The sequence below is a fragment of the Phyllostomus hastatus genome, unplaced genomic scaffold (assembly GCF_019186645.2).
Source record: "Phyllostomus hastatus isolate PE091 unplaced genomic scaffold, TTU_PhHast_1.1 phas_contig_34, whole genome shotgun sequence".
Lineage (NCBI taxonomy): Eukaryota > Metazoa > Chordata > Mammalia > Chiroptera > Phyllostomidae > Phyllostomus > Phyllostomus hastatus.
The window spans coordinates 48,105,043-48,129,408 of record NW_025333857.1 but is presented as its reverse complement, the minus strand read 5'-3'; the positions used below and the strand labels follow the sequence as shown (position 1 = coordinate 48,129,408).

Here is a 24,366-nt window from a genome sequence, read left to right as displayed (position 1 = left end):
ACCGCCTCTGACCCAGCAGCAGTCTTTCCTGAGGCCGCCTCACTGCGGAAACCGTGGTAATTATCTGATCTGGTTACAAGGAGAGACAGACAAATGGGCACTCGCTGCCTCAGTTACCATTCCTACTGGTGTGAAGAAATAGAGGTCCCTTCCCTGGGAGTCTAGGGAATCCAGGGCTCTGGGACCCTAACAGCCAAAGGCGAGTTCCCTCAGTATTAGTCCAACCTCTTAGTTACCAGTCACAGAAACCTAGATCAAACCAGCTTAAGTACAAAGGGCCTTTATTAGAAGGCCAGTGAGGGACCTCACAGAAGTGAAGGGGGAACCGAAGATTCCAGGGCATCTGCAGGAATCTGGAATCCCACCAGGACTTGTACACATGTGCTCACTTTTTTTCTTTCCCTTTTTCAATTGTTATCCTTCATCTCTCCTCTTTTCTGCATAGCTCCATAAGGTCTTCTCTGCAAGGTGAGGAATGTGGCTGCCAGCAGTGCCGGGGTCGTCCCCATACAGTGTCTGACCTAAGGGAAAAGGGAGTCTTCCCTGCCGATTCCAGGTAGAGAGTCCCAGAGAGGCGTTCCGATGGAGGGGATGGAGTCCTATGGTTGGCTAGGCCTTGTTCACTTGCTCACCCCCAGAGTCAGGAGAAAGCAGGGGGTATTTTTAGAAGGGCAACATAAGCAGGGTCAATGAAGGCCTCTTTTGTTCTGTGTTCGTCTCCCAGGGGACCATGGAGGCTGGGGGGCTCCCCCTGGAGCTCTGGCGCATGATCTTAGCCTACCTGCACCTTCCTGACCTGGGCCGCTGCAGCCTGGTGTGCAGGGCCTGGTATGAACTGATCCTCAGCCTGGACAGCACACGCTGGCGGCAGCTGTGTCTGGGCTGCACCGAGTGCCGCCACCCCAACTGGCCAAACCAGCCTGACGTGGAGCCCGAGTCTTGGAGGGAGGCCTTCAAGCAGCATTACCTTGCCTCCAAGACATGGACCAAGAATGCCCTGGACTTGGAGTCCTCTGTCTGCTTCTCCCTGTTTCGCCGGAGGAGGGAACGCCGCACCCTGAGTGTCGGGCCGGGCCATGAGTTTGACAGCCTGGGCAGTGCCTTGGCCATGGCCAGCCTGTATGACCGGATCGTGCTGTTCCCTGGCGTGTACGAAGAACAAGGCGAAATCGTCCTGAAGGTGCCTGTGGAGATCGTAGGCCACGGGAAGCTGGGCGAAGTGGTCCTGCTGGCCAGCATGGACCAGCACTGCTCAACCACTCGCCTGTGCAACCTCGTCTTCATGCCGGCCTGGTTCTCACCCTTCATGTTTAAGGTGGGTGCCCGCATCAGATGGGTGGCCACTCCAGCCGCGACCCCGGCCATGGCCTCTTCCCTGTGGGCTCGTAACCCTCTTTTTTGTTGGAGTTGAGGATTTAATCATTATTGCTCTAACACACTCCTCTGAGCTCCGCACTAGTTGAGAAATCGGCACAGGGATCAGAAGAGATGAACATTCTACTTTATTCCTAGTAAAGCTGTATTAAAAAATGAGCCTTGGACTTGAGGCCAAGATTGCTTTGTACTTCTTCATTTCCAAACTAGGTCAACTGGAGCCACAGGTGGAGTGACTAGGAAGGAAATCCAGGTTCCTAGAGCGTGCCACATGGTGACAGAAAGCAGAGAACCCTTGATGGCAGCATTCCCTGGGGCGGGGGAGGCAGTGACAAAGGTGCAGCAGCCCCACCCTGTGGAGGGTCAGGGAAGATCAGATTTTTAGCAGGGTGACTGGAGAGAGGGGTCAGGAATTATCAGGCCCAGCACATTTCTTCTGGGAACACGGAGCAGATGTTATGTTCAAAGCAAAGCATGTACTGAGGTGTTGGTAGCTCCTGGAAGAGCAGTCTGCAGCTGTTTCATTGCCTAAAAACTAATTGCAATGCCTGGATTATGTACCTAGTCATTGAAAGTTATATTGCCACTTTACTACCAGTAGCAACCAAATTGTCTCTCAGGTACATAATGATTATACCAACGCTCATTTATGATGCACTTAGTGGGCGCTGGTCATATGTTTCACAGCCATTATTAAGATGCGTTGTGTCATCTGCTTTATAGATGAGCCGACAGAGGCTCAACAGGATTAAGTGACATGCCCAGGCCTCAGACTTAGTAAGGGACAGAGCTAAGGTCCAGAGTTGTGTTCATAATCCAGGTGACTTCCCGCCTGTGGCCTCATGTGGTCCCCAGGACAGATGTGGGGTCCCTGTTTGCAGACGAGGGGCACTGAAGCTCAGAGCTGCTAAGTCAGTTTCTCAAGTGGATAATTAGTGAGGTTAGACCTCAACTCCAGGCCTTCTGATTCTAGGCACTTTCGAAATTATATTGTGCTGAATTCCCCTCTTTTTCGTCCTAGAAGGTTTCGGAAGGACTGATGAGTTTCTCCCATGCTGGTCTGCAGACATTTCATACACTTACCCTTACAGTAATATGTTCATTTCAGCCTCTACTTTCCCTCAGAAGTAGCTGTGGATCCTCAAGGGTGGGAGGGGGCCTGGCCTTAGGCTTCTTTGTAGCCCAGCCCACCATCTGGCTTGGTGCTTGGCTTGTGTTAGTGCTCAGTCCACCACTGTCTATTTTTACTGAAAATGGAGCTAGAGGCTAGGATGACCTCCCCTAAAAAATGCAAAGGCCAGGGTGAATTCACAGCAGTTTTCAGTGACTTCTGATGAGAACCTTAGCAGCGGCTCTGCATCTCCACTGAGCTGGTGTGTATCTGCAGAGAGGACCAAAGAAGGCAAAACAAATTACAGCAAGGAAAAATGTTAGGTTAGGCATAGGGAAGAACTGAGAGGTGAAGTAGGGAATTAAATCCGGGACAAGCTCTCAAGGGAGGCAACTGCTAGAGAATATAAGAATTGTTCAAGGGGCGGATGTGCTTGGGTTACTCTGTGAGGTCAGGAAACACTCCCTCATTTCATGGTTCATAGCCATCTGATGGAATTGGGTGCACAATCCAGAAACAGTTCTTTTGCAGAAATTAGAGCAGCTGGGCTTCTCAGGCAGGCCCAGAGAGCTAAGGGGCCCAGGTGGGTTGTGCTGTGGCGTTTTAGCACTTCCTGCCCCACCCCAGAGAGCTCTCTGCTCTTTGCATACCCAACGCCAGATGATACTAGCTAACTTTGTGCCTGGCACTGTGCCTTGTGCTTTGTTAGCTAGTGAGCCCCATGTTGCAGACAAAGAAACTAAGGCTTAGAGAGGTGACGTCATTTGTCCAAGATAACATCCTTGAAAGAAGCAGAGCTGGGAGCCATCCGAAGCAGTCAGACTCAGAGCCTGTGCCCTTGACCTCTGCTCAACGTTGCCCCCCATGGCAGCGGCTCGTCCCGCTCTCCAGCCTGCTGTCTCCTGCCGGGTCCAGCGTGCACCAGTTGCCACACAGACTGGACTCTTTCCCAGCACCTGCAGCTGGGCCTCCCCACTGCCTGCCCAAACCCAGGCAGGCTCAGCCCCTCCCGGCCTGCCCTGTCCTCTGTCAGCCCTCAGGCTCCTGCCTGGCTGGGCCCTGAGTTCGGACACCAACTGGTGCCCTGTGGTGTGTGTGCTGCGCACACCCGCAGGGCGAGAGCAGGTGCAAATGGAAGTGCTTAAAAAGGTGAGATCTAGAGAAACGCCACATGATTCAACACAGTCTTCACAGAACCCAGGTTTAGGGCTAGACTCCCTCACCCTTACAGGTCTTAGTAAAGTTGGGCTCACATCCCAGCTGCTTCCTAGGTTTGTAAAAATTCGGAGCTCCCCCAGCCATTTCCCATCATCCCTGGAGAGACTCTCTCCTGGTGCACCTCCCACGCTAAAATGTCTTGATTCTGTGGGACCCAGTATCTCCCCTGATCCTTCAGCTTCTTCCCCTTCCCCCTTCCCTCCCCCCAGAGTTTTATTCTCACTAGGCACTTCTTGAGTGTCAGGAGAATTTACTTGAGGTCTGAGGTTTTGGGGAAGGGCCCTGCTACAGGATGTGAACTTTTCTGCCATTATCCATTCCCACTCTTGTCCCCATTTCTTCAGGAGTGGAATGAGGGAAGGGCTGGCAACTCCAAATGATCTTCCCTCCAATGCACAGCAGCTCCCAGGCTCCTCTTGGGGCCAGCCGACACTTGCCCCAGTGGGGCAGGGCACGTGGTCAGCAGGACAGACGGCTCTCCACCCCCTACCCTCCTGGAAGAGCAGTTGGAGTACTGACTAGTGACACAGATCTGACCCTGCTAGCTTCACTTTCTCTTTTTCGTTCCCCAGACCACATCAGGTCATGTCCAGTTTGACAACTGCAACTTCGAAAATGGGCACATCCAGGTCCATGGCCCAGGCACCTGCCAAGTGAAGTTTTGTACCTTCAAAAACACCCACGTCTTCCTGCACAATGTGCCCCTGTGTGTCCTGGAAAACTGTGAGTTTGTAGGCAGCGAGAACAACTCTGTGACCGTTGAGGGCCACCCATCCTCGGACAAGAACTGGGCCTACAAGTACCTACTAGGGCTCATTAAGTCCTCTCCCAGCGTGCTCCCCACAGAGAGCTCTGACTCTTTAATGTCCCTGGACCTGGAGAGCAGGGACCAGGCCTGGAGCCCAAGGACGTGTGACATTGTCATCGAGGGCAGCCAGAGCCCCACCAGCCCAGCCTCCAGCTCCCCGAAGCCCGGCTCCAAGGCTGGCTCACAGGAGCCAGAGGTGGGCAGCGATGGGGAGAGGGTGGCCCAGACCCCAGACAGCAGTGACGGAGGTCTGAGCCCCAGTGGTGAGGAGGAGGACGAGGACCAGCTCACGTACAGACTGTCCTACCAAGTGCAGGGCCCACGGCCTGTGCTGGGGGGCTCTTTTCTGGGCCCCCCTCTGCCAGGAGCATCCATTCAGCTGCCCAGCTGCCTAGTGCTGAACTCGCTGCAGCAGGAGCTGCAGAAGGACAAGGAGGCCATGGCACTGGCCAGCTCTGTGCAGGGCTGCCTCATCCGCAAGTGCCTCTTCCGGGACGGGAAGGGAGGCGTCTTCGTCTGCTCCTACGGCCGAGCCAAGATGGAAGGGAACGTCTTCCGGAACCTGACTTACGCGGTGCGGTGCATACACAACAGCAAGGTGCTGTCACGGGGCTCACTCCACAGAACCGTGAGGTGGCACCAAGTCGCTGGGAGCGTGATTTTTGGTCAATAAGAAGCCTCCTGTGGCTACATTCAGGAAAGCTCTGATGGGGCTACTTTGCCCTTTTTTAACTCACCTTTTTCATAACCTTGTAATATACACTTGCCTTATGTCCGTCATCTGATTTGGGGAGGGCGGAAACTATTTTCCCCATTTTACACCATTATACGGCCCTAGTCGTTACCCTCTTGAACTATGGCCTTGGTGACTTTGGGCAGGAATCGTGTCGCCAGTGAGTCTCTAGAAAGGAACCTGAAACACTGATGTTCAAGGTTTTTGACTAAAAGAAAAAAAAATCCGTGATGTCTCACGGGTACAATCATGTGCTAAGTGGCGTGAGTACGAGCAGGGAGCGGGGGCGAGAGTGCACATCTTACCCAGCGGGCCCCTGTGCCCAGGAGCAAGGCCTCCTCCATCCAGCGGCCCAAGGGCAGCCGCCCTGTCTGCCCCCCCGGACCTCCCCAGGAGGGCCACGGGTGGCAGAGGGAGCTCAGTTGTCGGGGCTCTAAGAAGAAAAGTATCACTGGCTGATTTTTTTTTTTTTGCGATTCTTTGTGTATCTTGTAATTTTTAGTTGAAAGTCAAGTATCTCATATAGGACAGTAGAGACACAATTGAGGTGAATCGGGGCCATCGAGAGCCAAGGTTCGGATTGATCTCGTCAGGAATGGGGCTGGTGTTGGATTTTGTCATGGCTGTGATAACCCTCAGTGTGCCTCCGGCCTCCTCTTCCTCGAGCATGACCCTGGGCTGGCTTGCCAGTGGGCTTTCCTCCTCCTCAGGTCTTCCCTTTGCTCCTGCTCTGAGGAGAGGATCTCTGTCCACACACTTGGCCCTCAGCAGTACACTGCTGTCGCGGGCGGCTCTGCAAAGGCCAGCCTGGGGGCGTGGTTTCTCTCACCTCCTGGTTCATCATTAGCTGTCCAGTCTCCTTGGGGCAAGAAGCTCAGGAGTAAGCCCGTCTCATTGGTCCTGCCTCCCCCCCAGCACTAGGGGGCTCTAATAATCTAGGCTCCAGGTTTCCTCTCACCACCCACAGGGATAAAGGGTTTGTGGTTGGTTTGGTTTTTTTTCCTGCTCCCTTCCTGGAGAGTGACAGACTTGTTCTATGGGAAAGTTAGAGACAAACCCAGAAGGAGCTGCATGTTTTTCCCACAGCAGCTGCTGTACTTCCCCACAAGCCTCCACCGTGGGCGTGGCTGTCCCCACCCATCTCCTGTCTCCAGTCTTTCTCCATCAGCCTGTAGTTAGTCCCTGGAGCAGTGACTAGCAAGCTACTCCCAGTTTCTGTCCTCACACTGGTTCCAGGTTTCACTAAGGACCTGGTATGAGGTTAGGGAGGAAGGCGAATCCACGGGGAGCATGGAGGTGGCTCTGCTCCTGGAGGATGACTGTGCCGACCCTGAGCACTCCTCTCGCCGAGGGGTTGGGCAGCACAGACCAGACCCTGAGGAAAAGACTCAGCTGCTCCTTTATGACAAGAAAACAAATGTCTCTCTCTTCTCTGCCCAGATTGTCATGCTCAGGAACGACATCCACCGCTGCAGGGCGTCAGGCATCTTTCTGCGCTTGGAGGGCGGAGGCCTGATCGCGGGCAACAACATTTACCACAATGCGGAGGCTGGCGTGGACATCCGGAAGAAGTCCAACCCGCTCATCCTGGTACTTCTCGCCATCTTCACACCCCTGTCAGGGTGGCTCTTGCTTCTCAGAAACCCTTTCCGAGGATATTTAAATCAGTGTTGCCCTCTTGGGTTTATATTGCTTTCCGATTGCAAGAGGTTCCTGCCTCTTTTCCTGCAGCCTCCCCATCAGTGGGGAAGAGGACCAGCGGCAGGGGAGTTTCACAGGGCCCTGGTATGTTCTGGTCGGCTTTGACCTTGGTGAGAACTAAAGATAACGATGTCTGCCCTAAGAGACACATGGATCAGAAATAAAACACCTATTAGTTCATCACTATAAAAAGGATATTTAGTTCTGAGGATTATTATCTGTGGCTAGTGTGAGCTGGATTTCACACCAGTGTGAAAGCCTCTTAAAATGCTAGCACATGAGACCTGGGACGTGAGAGGCCAGCCCCTCTTCCACCCTGGCCTTCCCCGAGAGACAGATTCCCTAGAAGCTGGGAAATGGGATGGACTTTTTATGGACCTGGAAAAATAATATCCACACTTGTGTGTGCTGCTTATTATATGCCAGGTTGTTCTAAGAACTGTGTGCATATGTATTTAATTGTGGTTTAATCCCTACATAACCCTGTGGGATAGAATTATTATCCCCATTTTATAGATGAGACACACAGAGACCAAGTAAGGATTTTGCCCAAATCACACAACTAGGGACGGAGCAGGGATTTGATTCTGGGCAGTCAGCTCAGGGTTGATTCTTAACCCATGACATCTGACTGCCCTTGAAAATGCAGAGAAAGGAAAGTCCTACCTATATTTAAAAAGACATGCCCACACAAGGTCCCCTTTCACCCTCTCCCTCTTGCTGTGTTTTTGCCATGCAGCTGATGTTTGACGCGTGGCTGTGGCTTAGGAAATTATTACCACTATTGCCAGAGAGATGAGCTTGCCTTTCCAGGCTCAGAGGAGGCAGGCCAGTTGGCAGGTGGAGGTGGGAGCGAGCAGGGTGCTGAGTATCAGTCCTGGCTTTGTGAGTGGGTGTGGATGGCACTGTCATTGCATGCACCTCTCTCTCAAAGCTCCTCAGCCCTGTGAGGGACTTCTGTCAGGCTGCGGTGGCCCTGGTGGGTCAGCCATATCTGTCAGGAGAAAATCTGGAAAGTGAGTCAGAATAGGAGAGTTTGCAGCGTAAAATCCTGTAAGGCCAACTGGAACATTCTGTGAAATCTGTTTGAAAGAGAAGTAGCTCACTTTGTGGTTTACATATGGGGTTGTATTTGAGGCTAGAAACGATCAGTGTGAAACAATTTTATTATATTTATTATGATCTAAAAATGTTATCACTGCGCAAAAGCACCTGACTGGCTAGGAAACAGAAAAAAACTAGGTTTCAAATCTGGCTCTGCCATGAACATGACCATGGGCCAGTTTCCCTTTCACACAGAGGTAGGAGAATGAATATGTCTGAGGTTCTTCATAGCTCAGACACCTGTGACCTCACTCCCCATGAGACAGCTGAGTTCCCCAGAGCCGTACCTTTCCACAGCCTCCCATGAGTGAGAAGTGAGCACTAGAAGCCAAATGGCCCACCCTTCCCTGGGTGTGGCCCCCTTGGGACTGCACATGGCCAACATTCTCGTGTACTGGGGTGCTGCCTTCCCCGTAATGTAGGCTCCCCTGACCCTGGGCGGTATGGCGTGGCCAGATGATTGTGTGTTTAAGGGACTCCCTGGAGGCTCAGAAATTTCCAGTAGCCTGCCTTGCCAGTGAGGAGCCAGCGCCCTCAGCAGTGAGGACCAGCATCACTGCACCCCCAGAGGCGGGGCAGTGGAGACCCCTACCTTCCTGTTCTCCTTGACAGGTTTCGACAGGTACATGTGCGCAGGGCGGCAGCAGGGCAGGGTCCGAGCACGTTGCTGTGTGCTGGGAATCCCAGGGACACGGTTTTCCCCACTGGATTCCTCTGGCCCTGCCGCGGGGCAGCGGTTGAGCATTCCACTGCTCGCCAGCACGTCTGATCTGCCCTGTGTGGTGTCTCATGTTCACTTACAGTGTAACCAGATCCACCACGGCCTTCGCTCTGGCATTGTCGTCCTGGGCAATGGGAAAGGCATCATCCGGAACAATCAAATCTTTTCAAATAAGGAGGCCGGCATATATATCTTGTACCATGGAAACCCAGTCGTGAGGTATGCGTTGCTCCACCCAGACTGTCCTCTCACCCTTGGTCCTTTCTCTCCTCTCTCATCTCCGTCTCCCTGCTCCCTGTCTTTCCTCCATTTGAAAACAGTTGTGTTTGCTAAAACAGCTGTACAGATGTAAACAAAGAAGAGACTGCGCCCATAATTGCACAGTCACACAACCACTGTTGGGTTTCTGCGCTTCCTTCCAGTCTACCATGTAGTATGCTAGTCGGCAAGTATTACTGAGCACTTCTAATAATGATAATGAAGGTAAAACAAGAGTTAGGGACAGACCTGCTCCCTAGGGGCATGCTCTAGTCTGGAAGACATACGTGCCCAGAAGAGATTTCCACTCTGGTCAGTTGCTAGCAGCCCTCTGGGATGCTGTGTTAGGATCCGGGGGCTGCATCCAGCCTCAGCATGAAAGCAGGCCGAAGTCCGTCAGTGCTGGGAGCTGTAGGTGGAAGGGGCAGTGGCACCCTGGGACCAGTGCTGTGCCGTCCCTGCAGTTGTATGGGGCAGACTGATAAACGCTATCCAAGCGGTGTCCAGAGAGGCAGGGCACCACCCGGCTATTTGTGCCATAGCAGCAAATGCATGGCTGGTGTACATATGGCACAGCTCTCAGAGGGGATGTGTGGGGAGGCCTTTAAAAGGTGGCATTGGAGTTGGACTTTGAATATGGAGTTGGACTCAGAACTTGAACTGTCGTGGAGGTGGGGGTGGACATTCCTAGTAAAGGAGCAACCTGGGCAAAGGCAGCAGAGCAGAGCACAGCAGTTTCAGGGGTGAGCAGACAGCCTACTGTGGCTTGAGAGGAGGTGTGACACCAGGTGTGGTCCTGGTATAAAATATCTTAAATTGGGCCCTGGCTGGTGTGGCTCAGTGGGTTGAGCACTGGACTACAAACCAGAAGGTTGCCGGTTCAATTCTTGGTCAGGGCAAGTGCCTGGTTGTGGGCCAGGTCACAAGAGGCAACTGATCAATGTTTCTCTCCTCGTCTTTCTCACTCCCTTCCCTTCTCTCTATAAATAAATAAATTAATTAATTAATTAATTAATTAATTAATCAATTCTTTCAAAATATTTAAAATTGGGACTGTCCCAGAAAATCTTGGTTGCTATGGCACTGCAGCCTGATCTTTTGTATCCCTGTGGCAGTCCATCTCTGCCATGCAGCATGGTGGGAACAAATGGTGGGACGCAAGCCCTGGGCCAGGTGAGGAAGGCCTGGTCTCTGCAGACCCCGCTGGGGAGGGCAGAGTTTTCTCTCCAGACAACAGAGACTCACTGAAGGGTCTGAGCGGGACTCACCCAGTGATGTCTGTGCTTTCGGCAGGTAACTGGCGTTAATGTGCAGCAAGCACACTCTGAGGGTTTTTCCCGTGCATTATTCCACACGTACTTTTCCATGTTGTTGCATGGCCCTTATGTTTAATCACTCTGGAAAGTTTCAGAACACTCCATTGTTTTGATATCCCATAATTTTGGAACCAGTCCTGTGAGGCATTAATTTTTTACTGTTACAGGCTGCTTTCTAAAATCAGCGGTCATGGAGCTCTTTTCCATCTTGTGCATGGTTGCCTTAAGAGTATGTGTTTGTATATATGCATGTTGTTTACATAACGCACACTTAAATGTTTACTCTATGTAAGGGGTCAGTGATGTAAAAAGTATGTGAGAGCAGTCTGTTCCGTGCGGTGTACCACCCCATGCCGGCGACAGACACACACAGAACCAGGAGGGAAGACTCACCAAAACAAGCGCTTTAGTAGGTCTTCATGCAGGTGCCAGAGGAGCCCAGCCCCAATTTCAGCTTCACAAGTCAGGGACAGGGACACAGGGAGCTGACATTTGAGTTGTGCCTGAAGGATACTAAGGACTTTCTGGCCACGGAAAAGCACTGTGGGCCCAGAGGCAGTGAGGTTGTTTTGGGAAAACGGTGACAAAGAGAAAATGGTATGTCCGGGCCCGAGATGCCTCGGGGGACTGCGTGGATCCACCTGCAAAGGCGGGCTGATGCTAGAGCGCTGGGGACCTTGAATGCCCATGTGGTAGGTACCACCAAAAAGGTCATTTTTTTTTCCATACGATGACTCTAGTAGAGCTTAGTTGTCTTTAAATTCATTTGAAACAATTTTGTTAGATTTTGTTAGATTTTGTAAGCTGTGTGACAGCTATCATATCAGCGTGCATTTAAAAAAAACTTATCAAAGTTGGTGAATTTTTGTGTAGCCATTTTAATATTGAAGATGGAAGAAAATAAGCAACAGTTTCAGTATATTATGCTTTATTATTTGAAGAAAGATAAAATGCAACTGAAACGCAAAAACGATTGGTGCAGTGATGGAGAAGGTGCTGTGACGGATTGAACATGTCAAAGCGTTTTTGCAAAGTTTCCTGCTGGAGGTTTGTCAATGGACCATGCTCCATGGTCAGGTAGACTAGTCAAAATTGATAACAATCAAATCGAGACATTAATTGAGAACAGTCAACCTTTTACCATGTGGGAGATAGCTGACATACTCAGAAGATCCAAATCAAGTGTTGAAAATCATCTGCACCAGCTTGGTTATGTTAATCACTTTAATGTTTGGGTTCCACATAAGTTAAGCAAAAAAAACCCTCCTTGACCGTATTTCCACATGCAATTCCACATGCAATTTTCTCATAATGAAAACCTTCCGGTTTTAAAGCAAATTGTGACGGTCGATGAAAAGATCGTGGGGCAAGCGAAGTGAACCACCACCAAACACACCGAAGGCCGGTCTTCCTCCGAGGAAAGTGACGTTGTGGCTGGAAGGGAGTCCTCTGTCACGAGCTCCTTCCGGAATATCATACGATTAATTCCAACACGTGCTGCTCCCAATTAGACCGACTGAGAGCAGCACTCGTTGAAAAGCATCTGGAATTAGTCAACAGAAAACACATAACCTTCTCTCAGGACAACACAAGGCCACATGACCAGACAAAAGCTGTTGCAGCTTGGCTGGGAATTTCTGATTCATCCGCTGTATTCACCAGACATTGCACATTTGGATTTCCATTTATTTTGGTGTTTATAAGATTCTCTTAATGGAAAAAATTTCAATTCCCTGGAAGAGTGCAGAAGACACCTTGAACAGTTCTCTGTTCAAAAAGATAAAAAGTTGTGGGGAAATGGAATGATGAAGTTGCCGGAAAGATGGCAGAAGGTAGTGGAACAAAACGGTGAATACAATGTCCAATAAAGTTATTGGTGAAAATGAAAAAAAAATGTGTCTTTTATTTTTACTTCAAAACTGAACGAACTTTCTGGCCAACCCAATAGAATAATGGCCCTCTATGACCTGAGCCTTTGAACCTTACATGGCAAAAGAGACTTGGAAGACATGATTAAATGAAAGACTTCATCTTTAAGTTGGAATGGGGAGATTATCCTGGGTTATCCAGGCGGGCCCAGTGCGAGCACAAGGCTCCTTGGAAGAGGGAGGCAGGCGGGACACAGTCAGAGAGCAGGAAATGTGACGACAGTCGCAGAGGTCAGAGTGATGAGGCCACGGGCCAACAAGCACAGGCGGCCTCTGGATGCTGGGAGACACGGACAGATTCCCCGTGGCGCCTCCTGCAGGAACGCGGGTCTGTGGGCGCTCTCCCTGCCCTTGCTCAGCCGCCTGTTCTGAGGAACCCGTTCTGAGGCCTTGACGGGGCAGCGAGGGCTGCGTGCGTGTCTCTCTGAGCGGGAGCGTGCTCCCTCTGCCTCGTTTGTGGCTCACACAGCTCCTGGGGCTTCACATCCACCGGGTCCGATATTCGGGAAACTCCCTTTTATGACTTCTGGGTTTCTTCTCTGAAAGCATGCCAGTATTTCATGTTGCCGTTCCGTGGGCGTGGGATTACGATCACAGACAATGACGAGCAGCTGTTGGACGTGAGCAGAAGGCTGTAGGCTCGGTACAGGCAGAGAGTCCGAGTCCCGTGTCGGACGCTGTCACTCCCACACAAGCTCAGCACCGTGTCCTTGGAATTCTGACGTGACCAAGATTCACCTGGGAGCTGTGGGCCATGGTGGCATCAGTTTAAAGTGCAGTTTGTGTGCGGGTGACGGTCAGAAGTGGCCGTAGAGGCCAGATGTCCTTGTGCTTCTGTGGCGTGGCTGCAGGTTTAGTCTTTGGTCAGTGATAACTGAAGAGTGCTGCGTGGCTGGCTGGCTGGTAGGGCTCCAGGAAGTGCTTTGTCCCGCCCTGGGCTGGAGCCATATGGGGAAGCCCATAAAAGAAGGCGGTTGCCTTGAGTGGGCATTGTCTTTGACTCTTGACATCTGTCCGGTCTCACCTGTCTTGTTCTCCTTCTGTTTTAGTGGGAATCACATTTTCAAGGGCCGTGCAGCTGGCATAGCTGTGAACGAGAATGGCAAAGGCCTCATCACAGGTAGGGTCTCAACGCTGGCGCCTCACCAGTCACGTAGCGGGCTTTGCCCTCACCGCCCCCCTGCAGTTCTTCACCTGGGCAGACCAGCTTCCTGCTGAGTAGTGGCTAGCACTCGGGATGCTGGCCCCACACACTGGCCATGCTGATCACTGGCCTGGCAGGGAAGGAGTGTCTGGTCTTCGCCATACCCAGTGCTCAGAAGGTCTCAGTGGGTGTCACTGTCAGGAGCATCTGTGCCACACAGAATGTCTGAGTCCCTCTTCTTGGCTTTTGTACAGGCTTCTGCCTGCTCTGGAAGCCCATGCCCATGTCCCCTCGGCTTGGCCAGCTCCTGTTCATCCTTCTGGTCTCAGGCTGAGTGCCACTTCCTCAGGGAAGCCTGCCCTGACTTCCCTTTATACACATATATACTGTACCCGGGAGACCTGCTCTCCAGGACATTTTACTTCATTTCTTGGTGATCTGTTCCATGTCAGTCTCCTTGGCTATAAGGCAGTAAGTTCTGTAAGGTAGGATCGAGTCTGCCTGGGACATCAGTGTGGCCTCAGCACGGAGCGTAGCTCTCCCTGGGACAGAAAAGGGACTGGGAGAATAGTGGTCCCGTGAGTCCCACTCACTGAAGCCGGCCCTCCTTCATCCATCAGACGTTTACTGAGCACACGACGCTGTGAGCAGGAGCTGGGGACACAGCAGTGAACAAAGCAGACACCATCCCCGTGTCAGGAGCTGAGGTTTCAGGAAGGGGAAGCAAATAAATGAATAAAAGCATACATACAGAAGCAAGAAAAGTCATGTCTGAGAATGAGAAGTGCTCTGCAGATAGTTAGCATGAGGGGACAAGAAGGACTTTGTGGGCATGTAAGCTTGGGTGGTCAGGGCAGGCCTTTCTGAGAAGGTGGCATGAAAGCCAGAGAGTGAATGCTGAGGAAAAACCCAAGAAAAGAACCAGAACTGCATGCACGGCTGCCTGCAGGGACAGACCGGGTGTGCCTGAGCAGCAGGGAGATCACTAGAGTGTGCTGAGTGAGGGGTGGGGTGGGGGTGGGGTTTGAGAAGGGGCCAGTCACACAGGGGCTCGTGAGCCATTGCCCTCCAGTCCCAGGAGGCTGAGAGTCTGCCCTGCCACACTGCTGGGGGCAGATGGTCTCAGGACCACCCTTCTGACTGTGGCAGTCCACTCCTGGAGAGGCGGAGGGGAGAGGAGAGGAAGGCTGTGGTCATCTAGAGCAGCGGCTGAGAAGGACTGGCTAGCACTTCCCCAGGCTTGTGGGAGAATCACTGGATTCGACCTCACCCTTCTGGAAACAGCCCCTCTACCCCAGGAAAAGATACCCACTCTCTGGCCTGGACCAGGGGCTCTAATGACATTTATTCTTAGCCACCAGTCCCCAGGGCCACTGAGTACAGTGGGCACTGGGGTATCGGAGAGCACAGGACAGGCACAGACCTTGCCCTTGGGGAAAGCAGAGAGCGAACAAGGCCCTGAAATGCCAAAGGAGGTTCAGGGGCTGACTGCTGACAGGGACAGGCCCGGGCATCCTGGTCCAGACAGTCCTTCCTCTCAGCTGCCCAAGCCCTCGGGTTCTGAGCCTCTTACTTGCCTCTCTCCATAGAAAACGTCATTCGTGAGAATCAGTGGGGAGGGGTGGACATCCGCCGCGGCGGGGTGCCCGTCCTCAGGAGCAACCTCATCTGCTTCGGCTATTCGGACGGCGTGGTTGTGGGAGACGAAGGCAAAGGGCTGATAGAAGGAAACACCATCTATGGTGAGGAGCGTGTCCTGGGGGTGGGGTCTGGGGTCCAGCCCAGCCTGGGGGCAGAAAGCCCCAGTCCCACCTTCATAGGTCCTGAGAAAGTTATAGCCTTTCCCTGGGCCTCAGAGACCTCGTCTGAATAATAGCACCTGTCTCAGGTCACAGTCATGCAGCCCTGTCAGAATTCAAGAGCCTCTTGTAATCCCTGTGTGTGTGGTCAGATCGACTCCGTGGGGTCGGCAGAGCAGAGGCTGTGTTCCCATTGGACACAGTGAGAGGTGGGACTTAGGTGTTGGGCAGGGGCAGGGCCCCGGGCTCTGACACATGGGCATCTCCCTTCTCTCATCCTTCCTTTTGACCCAGAGAACTGAAAATAATATGGGAGAAATAGGATAATCAGAGAAAGAAAACTGTGTCTCACACACTCTGTGGCTTTGGGGAAAGCCTTAACCCTTCTGGAGTGTATATTTGATGATGATGATGATGATGATGATGATGATGATGATGATGATAATGATGATGATGCAAGCTAACACATATTCAGGCCCAGCTCTGCCAGGCCCTTTATATGCATTACTGTATTTAATCCTCATGACTGCCTTTTAGGTGGATACAGACATTAACCGTATTTTAAAGATGAGGAAACTGAGGCATAGGGAGGTTGCATTTAACTCCTCAAGGTCACACAGCTGGGAAGGGGTAGGACTGGGATTCCGACTGAGGCCGCCTGTCTCTTCAGAGAGGGCTGGGCTGGATGCCCTCAGAGGCTCCTTTGGTGCTGTCACTGCGGGCTTGTGTGCTTCTGATCTGGCCTTGACCTTTCCCAGAGCCCTTTCGCAGCCTACGGAAGGATCCCAGTTGAAGGATTGTCCGGATTGCTTTCCCTCTTGTATGAAGGAGGAGCCTGCAGCCAGAGCCGTGAAGCGACTTGTCCTTCGTAGCAATCCAGGGACTTGGTCTCCCTCCCGCAGAGGCACAGGGGCCGCCCCACCCTTTGCTCGGTGTCGGTGACCAGCTCCTTTCCCTGTCCCAGCTAACAAGGGCTGCGGTGTGTGGATGATGTCCTCCAGCCTGCCGCACGTCACCAGCAACCACGTCAGCTACAATGGCCTATACGGGGTGGCCGTGTTCAGCCAGAAGGATGGCTCCGGGGAGCTGCCCGGAGGCCACGCGGCCCAGGAGAACTTCAGCGAGGACGGGGACGCCATCCTCTGGGAGACAGAGCTGGAGAAGGACGACGACCCGCTGCGCCGGCCCGTCTCCGTAGCTCTCGTCGAGTCCAACAGTATCAACCACAACGGAGGTGAGTGTCCCCTCGCCCTTGGCTCCGCTCCAGAGCCCTCCGTGCTCGCACCGCTGAAACGGCCCTTCACGGACTGGCACCCCCCAGCTCTCCAGCTTTGCTGGCCTCTCACCCGATGCCCCAGGGCCCCGGGACTTCAGGTTTCCTGAACTTGAATCCGTTCTTTCTTGTCCCCCAACCCCCAACTTGCTTGTGCTGTTTCTCTTGCCTGACATTCCCCGTTTGTCCCACCCACACAGCCCAAACAACGTGGCTCTCAGAGCCCACTGTGAGTGCATCCCAAATCCGTTCCACCCCCTGCCCCCCGTGGCGCTTGTTAGGGGGCCTGGGACTGTGTTCGTCTCCGTGGCTGTCTCATCAACTGATGAGCTCTGAACTTGCGGCGAAGACCTGAGTCCCACTCGTGTTGGTGCCCACTGCCCCGGCAGTGCCAAATCTGCACCTTGCAGACGCATTTCTGACCAATTCTGAGACAGATTTTTCACGGTTTAGCATCTCTGATGAGATGCGTCTCGCAGTTGATGGCATACTGTGGTTTAATTAGCAGTGGTTTTTCTTAGATGTACAGAAAATAAGAGAGTGTTTTAAATCTGCATTGTCTTACCCTTGACCCAACAATGATAATGGTATTGGATGTTCATTGAATTGGGAGGGAAACACTGTGGAGTTCATCTAGCTCCAGGACTGCCACACTGGGCTGATAATCAGAATCACTGGGGGGGGCTACTGGAGGACGGCTTGTTAAGAAGACGTCACCAGGCCTGGTAAGCTCCTTCCTCTGGCAGTGCCAGAGGGCAGGCAGAGCTGTAGCCAGCGGCCCCAGCCCACCACCTGAAAAATGAATTCTGTCCCCTCCCAGTTCAGAGTTTCCTCTTTGTGGCCACCCGTCCAGTAGGACAGGCGAAGCTGCATCAATTCACAAACACTTCATTTATATTAAGTAACAGGCAGGTACCACCGAGAGATTTGAACTCGCAGGCTCGCAGCTCATTCTGCTCCCACATGACCCCCTCGTCATCCTCCCCACACTCTCCTTGCATGGGTGCCTCTTGCCCCCGTGGTGGGTGGATGTCACTACCCGGGAGTCCTCGTCCTCCTCACCCCGGGCCCACCTGCCGTGCCCTCTCTCCAGACCAAGTCGGCAGCTCTGGGCCTCCCGTCTTTGTGCTTTTTCCCACAGACACACAGCACCTCTAAGCATACATGACCCCAAACAGCACTTCCGTCCCAAAATGTGTCACACGTTTTAGACACACATTGCTTAGCTTAGTCAATTTTTCTACTCAAAAATTACAGAATCTCCCTTTTAACAAAATTACTCGAAACGGTAGGGAGGCAGATTCCAGGTCAGTATGGGAAGGAAAACGAAACAAAACGACTTTCCAGCTGGCAGGTCTGCCTGGCTTTGGAAAGGGCAGCGGTTGACGAGCGCCCGTCACAGGAGGCGCACAGGGCGGGAGGGCGGTGATGTTGTAGGAGGCACTGCTCAGGGGAGAGCCTGGGCCCAGGGACCGCTGAGCCTCAGGCCTCTTGCATCATGTTCTCCTGGCTGTGTTTAACGAGGACTTTGCTCAGAAGGAACAGGACTGTCTTGACGTTCCCAGATTCCCTTCTGCTGTGCATGTCATCTGGCCTGGAAGCTGCAGCTCCCAAGGGCTGGTTCTGTGTGTTGCTGCCGCATCTTCCCCAGCTCTCTCCTGGGGGTACAGTTCCAGGGAGGCTTTTCCTGCCTGCTGTTGTCAGGGCTGACCCCGGGACCACCCTGTGCTTTCTCTGCTCCCCCCTCCCACCCCACCTGCAGCCTCTGGACTCTACGTGCAGAGCAGTGAGGCGCTGCACGTTGTCACCAATGTGATCCATGCTAACGGGGACAGAGGCATCACTGTGGCCCAGAGCAGCCAGCTCACCCGTGTGGCTAACAACAGCATCTCCTGCAACCGCCAGAGTGGGGTCAAGGTCGAGGCCCAGTGCAAGGTGGAGCTCCGGGGCAACGGTATTTACGACAACAGAGGGCATGGCATCATCACCAAGGGTGACAGCACCATCGTCATCGAAAATGACATCATTGGCAACCGGGGCAGCGGGCTGCAGCTGCTGCCCAGGTCTGACACCAAGGTGCATACGTGTGTGTGTGTGTGTGTGCGCGCCGTGTGGTGGGTGCCGAGGCAGGGCACAGCCCTGGGAGGGCTCGCCTGCCCTCTCTGCTGAGAAGCAGCTTCCACTGGGAGGAACAGCACTCTTCCTGCCAAAAATCAGCCTGGAAGGCAAAGATGGGACTTCAAACAGAAGGGGACATACAGACTGGGCCCTGAGGGATGAAAGTTATCAGCAGGAAACCAGGGTGGGGCTGCATCTGGGGTATCTTTGTGGTCTTCAGGTCAAGGTCAGGGCTATTCTAGCTCATTCTGCTAACAGAATAATCTCACAAAGGAACAGGTATGCAATAGGCGCTTAATGAAGACAGAAGTCTTGCCTCAGGGCCTTTGTACACACTAGTCCCTATATACCCAGGACACCCTTCTTCCTCTTTTCTGTCTCAGTCCTACAGCCTGGCTGTCACTTCCTTCAGGAAGCCCTCCCCGCACCCCCAGGCTATTGAGGCACCCCTTTCCTGTACTCTCGGGTGTTTATGCCCACCCCTACCTCACAGAACACGCTCCACCATACTTTGTAAATGTTCCTTTACCTCTTTTGTCTCCCTAATGGGGCAGTGAGCTCTGAGCTCCCTTTTTCTGCAAAATGCCATGCTGGGTACTAGGCTTTCAATGTTGAACCAAACTGACCCAGTCTCTGCCCCCGTAAAATTGTGATCCCACAGCCTCTGTTCAGCTCTGTGGCTTCATGACCAATGACTTAAGCAAGGAGTAAAGAATTCCTTGCTTTGCATCTGAGCACTGTGGGAGCAGAGGAAAGGCAGAGAGTGTGCTGTTCCTCAGTTGGGTCACAGTGGTCCTGGCCTGGGGCACCACCTCCCTCTCTGCCAGACCTTTGCACATTCTTTCTCCTTCCCGGACCATCCCTCTCTTGCTCGGCACCTTATAAACTTCTATAGCTTACCCATCACCTCCTCCAGGAAGCCTTCCCTGGTTCCCCACCCCTCTAACCGGTCTCGATATCCCTTCCCTGAGCTCCCATGGCTCATTGCTCACTGACCTAGCATGTTCTTACCCCTCAGTTTTATAATGTGTGATTCACTTACCCAGCTCCCCAGCAGTCTGGGAGTCCCTGAAGTATGACAAACTCTGGCTGCCTCTTCCAGGTAATAAAGAACCGGATCCATTCGTTTCGGGCCTACGGCATCGCGGTGCGGGGCCGCACCAAGGCTCTGGTACAGGAGAACATCATCTTCCAGGGCAAGACCAACAAGACCATCTTTCAGCAGGTCTCAAACAACCGAGACTGCATCATGCAGAACAACAAGTTCTTGGTCTTCAAGAAAAAGTAAGTGCCTCAACCACTTTTCTAGGACCACAGTGAGGTCACTGAGGGAGCCAGGCCCCGTGGCCGCAGCTGCCCTTGCTCCCTGCAGTCCCTGCCAGCCTTTGGCTCGGGTCAGTAAAGGTCCATGCATGGGCTTTGTGTCAGGCCTGGGCTGCGGATCTGTGGCTGACAGCCTGGGAGGAAACGAGCTTTAAGAGCAAGGGGGGTATGGTTGCAAATCTCAGCTCTGCCAGTTACTGGCTGTGTGACCTATGGCAAGTTACTCAACATCTCTGAACCTTGGTAAGACCCAGTTAATAATAGCTGCTTTGTAGCACCAATTTAAGGTAAAATAACATCAGGTGACCTAGCAGAATATCTGAGGTATTACAAAAAATGTTCATTGCTGCTGCTACCATTGTCACTCGTTTTAGAACCTCTGCCTGGGTGTACCACAGTTGCTTCACACTCATCTGCCCTAAACCTCTCTGTCCTTCCCTGTTCCCCATCTCAGTGACATCACCATCCACCCTGCTCTGGCAGCAAAGCCTTTGCCACCTCCTCTTCCCTAACACCAAACATCAGTCAGTTGCCAGATCCTCTCGATTCTAAAATGTCCTTGTCCCTGGTACCTCCTCTTCCCAACTGCCACCACCCTTGTTCAGGTCCCGGCACCTCTTACCCTGACCCATGGCCCCTATTACCAGTACAGTTGTTCCCATTGTTAACAGACTCTGTTCTGATAGGTTGGTGCTTTGCTCTACTGGTTATAAAAATTATTATTACTGTTACTACTGCCGGTATGGCTTCTGCACTGTTAATAGCCCTGTCCTGTCGTAGCAGCCTCCTGTCTGGTCTCCCTCCCTTAGGCTTCCCCACTCCAGCCTACCCTCCTGCAGGCCGTTCCCCTTCAGGCTGTCCTGTGCGTCCTGCCGGAGGGCTCTTGCTCAGTCAGCTGTGGTCATGTCATGTCTACGGTCAGAAACGTTTGCTGGATCTCCTGTTCCTATTGTAATGATCTCTGTTTTCATTATACACACTCTCAGTAAAACTATTTTTTTAAGAAAACCTCTTCATATATGTATGTTTATATATTCATAACTTGTATAAAATACAAAATAAACAGAAGTCCTAATATTTTCTCGAATATCCTAGCAGATCATACTGTGGACTCCCTGGGATCTGCTCCTTCTTTCCCCTTGCAGACCCCAGCCCAGGCTGTCAGCCTGGCACTGTGCTGTGCACCGGCGGGTCCCGATTTTCCTTCCCAGCCCCCTTCGTCACTCCTTTCCAGGAGCGCTCTCCCTGCTGCCAGACTGCAAGGCGTGCAGTTCTTTGAACATACCTCCCAGGCTTTTTACCCACACCGTGATCGCCAGCCTCTGACGCTGTCCACACCTTTGCAGTCCTACTCACCGTGGTGTTGTCCACACGAAAATGTGTGGGAGACTTTGTGGCTGACCTAGCAGTTTAGAGTTTGTTGTGTATGAAAGGTGGTTCCTTGTAACTCAAACGACAGAAAGCCCTGAACAGGGTTTCTCTACTGTTTAATTTTCCCCAGCCCTTCCTGATCTCCACTAGATCTTCAGGGACTAGAGGCCCACCAACTTCTGTCCCCTACAGATTTGCGTTTTCCAGAGTGTCATATGCAAAAAATCATACAGAACGTAGTCTTCCGAGTCTGGCTTGTTTCACTCAGCGGAATGCCCCCGAGGTTCGCCTGTGGTGTCGCATCTGTTGTTCCTTCCTTTGGTCGCTGGGTCGTGTCCTGTTGTATGGGCGCACCGCGCACCACGCACCACACATCCATTCGTCAGCTGTAATTTCTGGTTTGGGGTGATTGTGCGTAAAGCTTTTGTACATTTTCATGTTTATACAGCTGGGGTGGAGAGAAAGGGAAATGAAAGAGGAAAAAAAAAGCCACTGAGCTTACACGGATCCTTATAAGAAGGGGGATTGAGGCTCCCATTGCGGACTCCTCCAAGGTAACAGACGGAAGTGAAGGTGTCACTGGGACCGCAGTGCAGGACCTTTGCCTCTTAGCTTCACGTATCCCTCCTCCTCGGGTCATCACTAACTTGGGAGACAAAACCTACACCCAGATTTATTTTTTTAAAGATTTTTATTGATTTATTTTTAGATAAAGGGGAAGGGAGGGAAAAAGAGAGGGAGAGAAACGTCAGTGTGTGAAAGAAACATCCATCGGCTGCTCCTTGCACGTCCCCAACCTGGGACTTGGCCCGCAACCCAGGCATGTGCCCTGACTAGGAATCAAATCTGCAGCCCTGAGCCACACCAGTCAGGGCTCCACCCAGATTTAAACACCTGGACCCAATGAGCTTGAACCAAAAGTCAAATTGTACAGGGTGTTCAGTGAGTGCCATACACTCTTATAAGAGTCCACTGATCATCATTTTGCATCTCCAGGTCTGATACATGGCGGCTGGTGAACCCACCAGCACGCCCTCACCTTGAAAACTCCCTCCGGGGCTCCTCTGCAGCCCACAGCGGGCAGAAGGTGACAGCCATGGCGACCAGGATCACAGCCCGAGTGGAAGGTGGGTACCACAGCAACCGCAGCATCTTCTGCACCATCCTCTAAGGACGGGAAGCCCCTGGGCAGGCTACTGGACCGCTGTCCAAAGACTGGGAGCGGCAAGCACACACCGGCTCCCACACTCAGGCCCTGAAGGCGCTCAGCCGAGCTGAGCGGGGAGGCCTTCGGGGTGGAAGCAGCGGCACCTGAGAGGCTCCACGTCCTCTCACCACACCCCTAGGAAACAGGCCCCTGGGCCTCCTGGGGACTGAGAACCAGGTACCTCCAAAACCCTTCAACTGCACAACCCTCAGTAGGAAGGCACTCGGACATGTTTTTCAGGAAGGAAAAGGAAGAGAAATTCATGGGTTTCCAGTTGCTCAAGCTTCCTGTAGAGATTATGAAAAATGGAGGAAAATCAGTACTGAAGCTTCGGGCAGGGTTTTCTGTCTGAGCTACAGGGAACTGCAGTTTACACACACCAAATCCAGGCTCTTCTCAGGGAAGGGATTCACTTCCGAGAGGGAAGTGGTTCTAGTGAGGGGGAAAGAGCTGCCCCAGAATTTACTGCTTTTCTAGACTCTCCCCCTTGAGACCACCCCCCCCCCCCGGCCCTGCAGCTGCCTGCAGAGTTTGGTTTCCTTAAGGATATAGTTGTCCTAGACATGGATCTTTGTGGGAGGAAGGGGCTTGGGACAGAGATCCCCCCTTAAAAGGCTGACCTAGAGATGACAAGGGACATGTCGAAAACCAGAGGGGTGTGGGGAGAAGGCTTCTTTGCGTGGCTTGGGAGCCAGGCTGGGCAGCGCAGGGGCGCACACAACTCCATTCCACCTTCAGGGAGCTCCCAGACTCAGGAGGGTGTTCTCTCAGTGCCTGTCGCACAAGGAGGGTTCACGTCCCACAAGCACACCCACACCAGCTGCCCCTCCCAGGCAGCAGACTGGTGGAGATACAGGTGCCGGGGCCCCTTGTCTGTGTCTGTGCTCTCTCATGGACAGCCACCTGCCTTTACTGACCCTCATGGTGTCCACTCTGTGCCTTGACTCACGCTCTCCCATCTCCCTGGCATGCCCTTCTCTGCACCTGCTCATGTCCAGGTTCTGCCCATTCGAGTGCAGCTCAGACACTGCCACCTCCACGGGGCCCTCCCTCCCTGCAGATGACAATGCTCTTCCCACTCTGAGCCGCCCCACCCTGTCTCTGCCCCCTCAGGTACTGAGCACTTTCTGCCTGTAGCCTACCAAGTCCATCCCTGTCCCACTCACCTGTTGCACTCACCTGCGTGGGGCCCTGTCTCACTGGCAGCGCCCCCAGTTCCCAAAGGGCTTTACTGAACCGTAGAGTGAGTGTGTGTCAAGGTTTCAGGTGGGCTCACACCCTGCCCTGGCTGCTGGAGGAGGGGCCTGGATGCAGGACCCCTCTGCCTGAACAGTCCCCCTCCTACTCGGCCTTTAATGCAGGGCCCTCACCAGCCTGTTGGGGTCACCGTCCTGCACCTCACCGATGGCTTCCCAGGCTGGTTCTGCTGGGCCCTGGGTGCTGCTCTCCGAGGCTGGGCGGGAGGGGGCTGGAGGAAGCCGGGACCACTGGCTTCTTGAGGACTTGGGGCACGAGAATGCGGGCCTCTCCTGTCCCCACACTGTCCTTTGCACTTCTCTGGTGGCCCCAATGTGAGTCGCTGTATAAAAATGCTGCCTTTATTATAAGAAATGACTTTTTTGTGAACCAAGTGCTTATGAAAATCTCAGCAAGTAAAATAAAGTTCTATATTTTAAAAGAGGCACTCTGGGGGGACTTTCCTTGGTGGGAAGTGCGCTGGCGTTCCCGGGCAGCTGGCTGCAGGCCCGGCGCCCCTCGCCTTCCAGAGGCCCCGACGCGTCCTCTGGAGAAGATGGAGCCCTGGGACCACCTTGTCGGTTCACCTCGTTCCAGCCCCAGCTCCAGGTTCCAAGGTCTGT

General features: G+C 52.9%; 1 protein-coding gene across 1 annotated transcript in view; it reads left to right on the top strand.

Annotated features, from left to right (window-relative positions):
• FBXO10 (F-box protein 10) overlaps positions 1-24,146 on the top strand; it is a 36,469-nt gene extending 12,323 nt beyond the window's left edge. The window contains exons 2-12 of the mRNA XM_045840517.1: positions 446-556; positions 725-1,315; positions 4,276-5,109; positions 6,685-6,834; positions 8,853-8,989; positions 13,322-13,392; positions 15,006-15,158; positions 16,180-16,449; positions 18,251-18,564; positions 19,709-19,890; positions 22,297-24,146. Coding sequence (XP_045696473.1) covers positions 731-1,315; positions 4,276-5,109; positions 6,685-6,834; positions 8,853-8,989; positions 13,322-13,392; positions 15,006-15,158; positions 16,180-16,449; positions 18,251-18,564; positions 19,709-19,890; positions 22,297-22,471 — 2,871 coding nt within the window. The 5' untranslated portion in view covers positions 446-556; positions 725-730 and the 3' untranslated portion in view covers positions 22,472-24,146. The remainder of the gene's footprint in view (positions 1-445; positions 557-724; positions 1,316-4,275; positions 5,110-6,684; positions 6,835-8,852; positions 8,990-13,321; positions 13,393-15,005; positions 15,159-16,179; positions 16,450-18,250; positions 18,565-19,708; positions 19,891-22,296) is intronic.
• Positions 24,147-24,366: the final 220 nt, after the last annotated feature.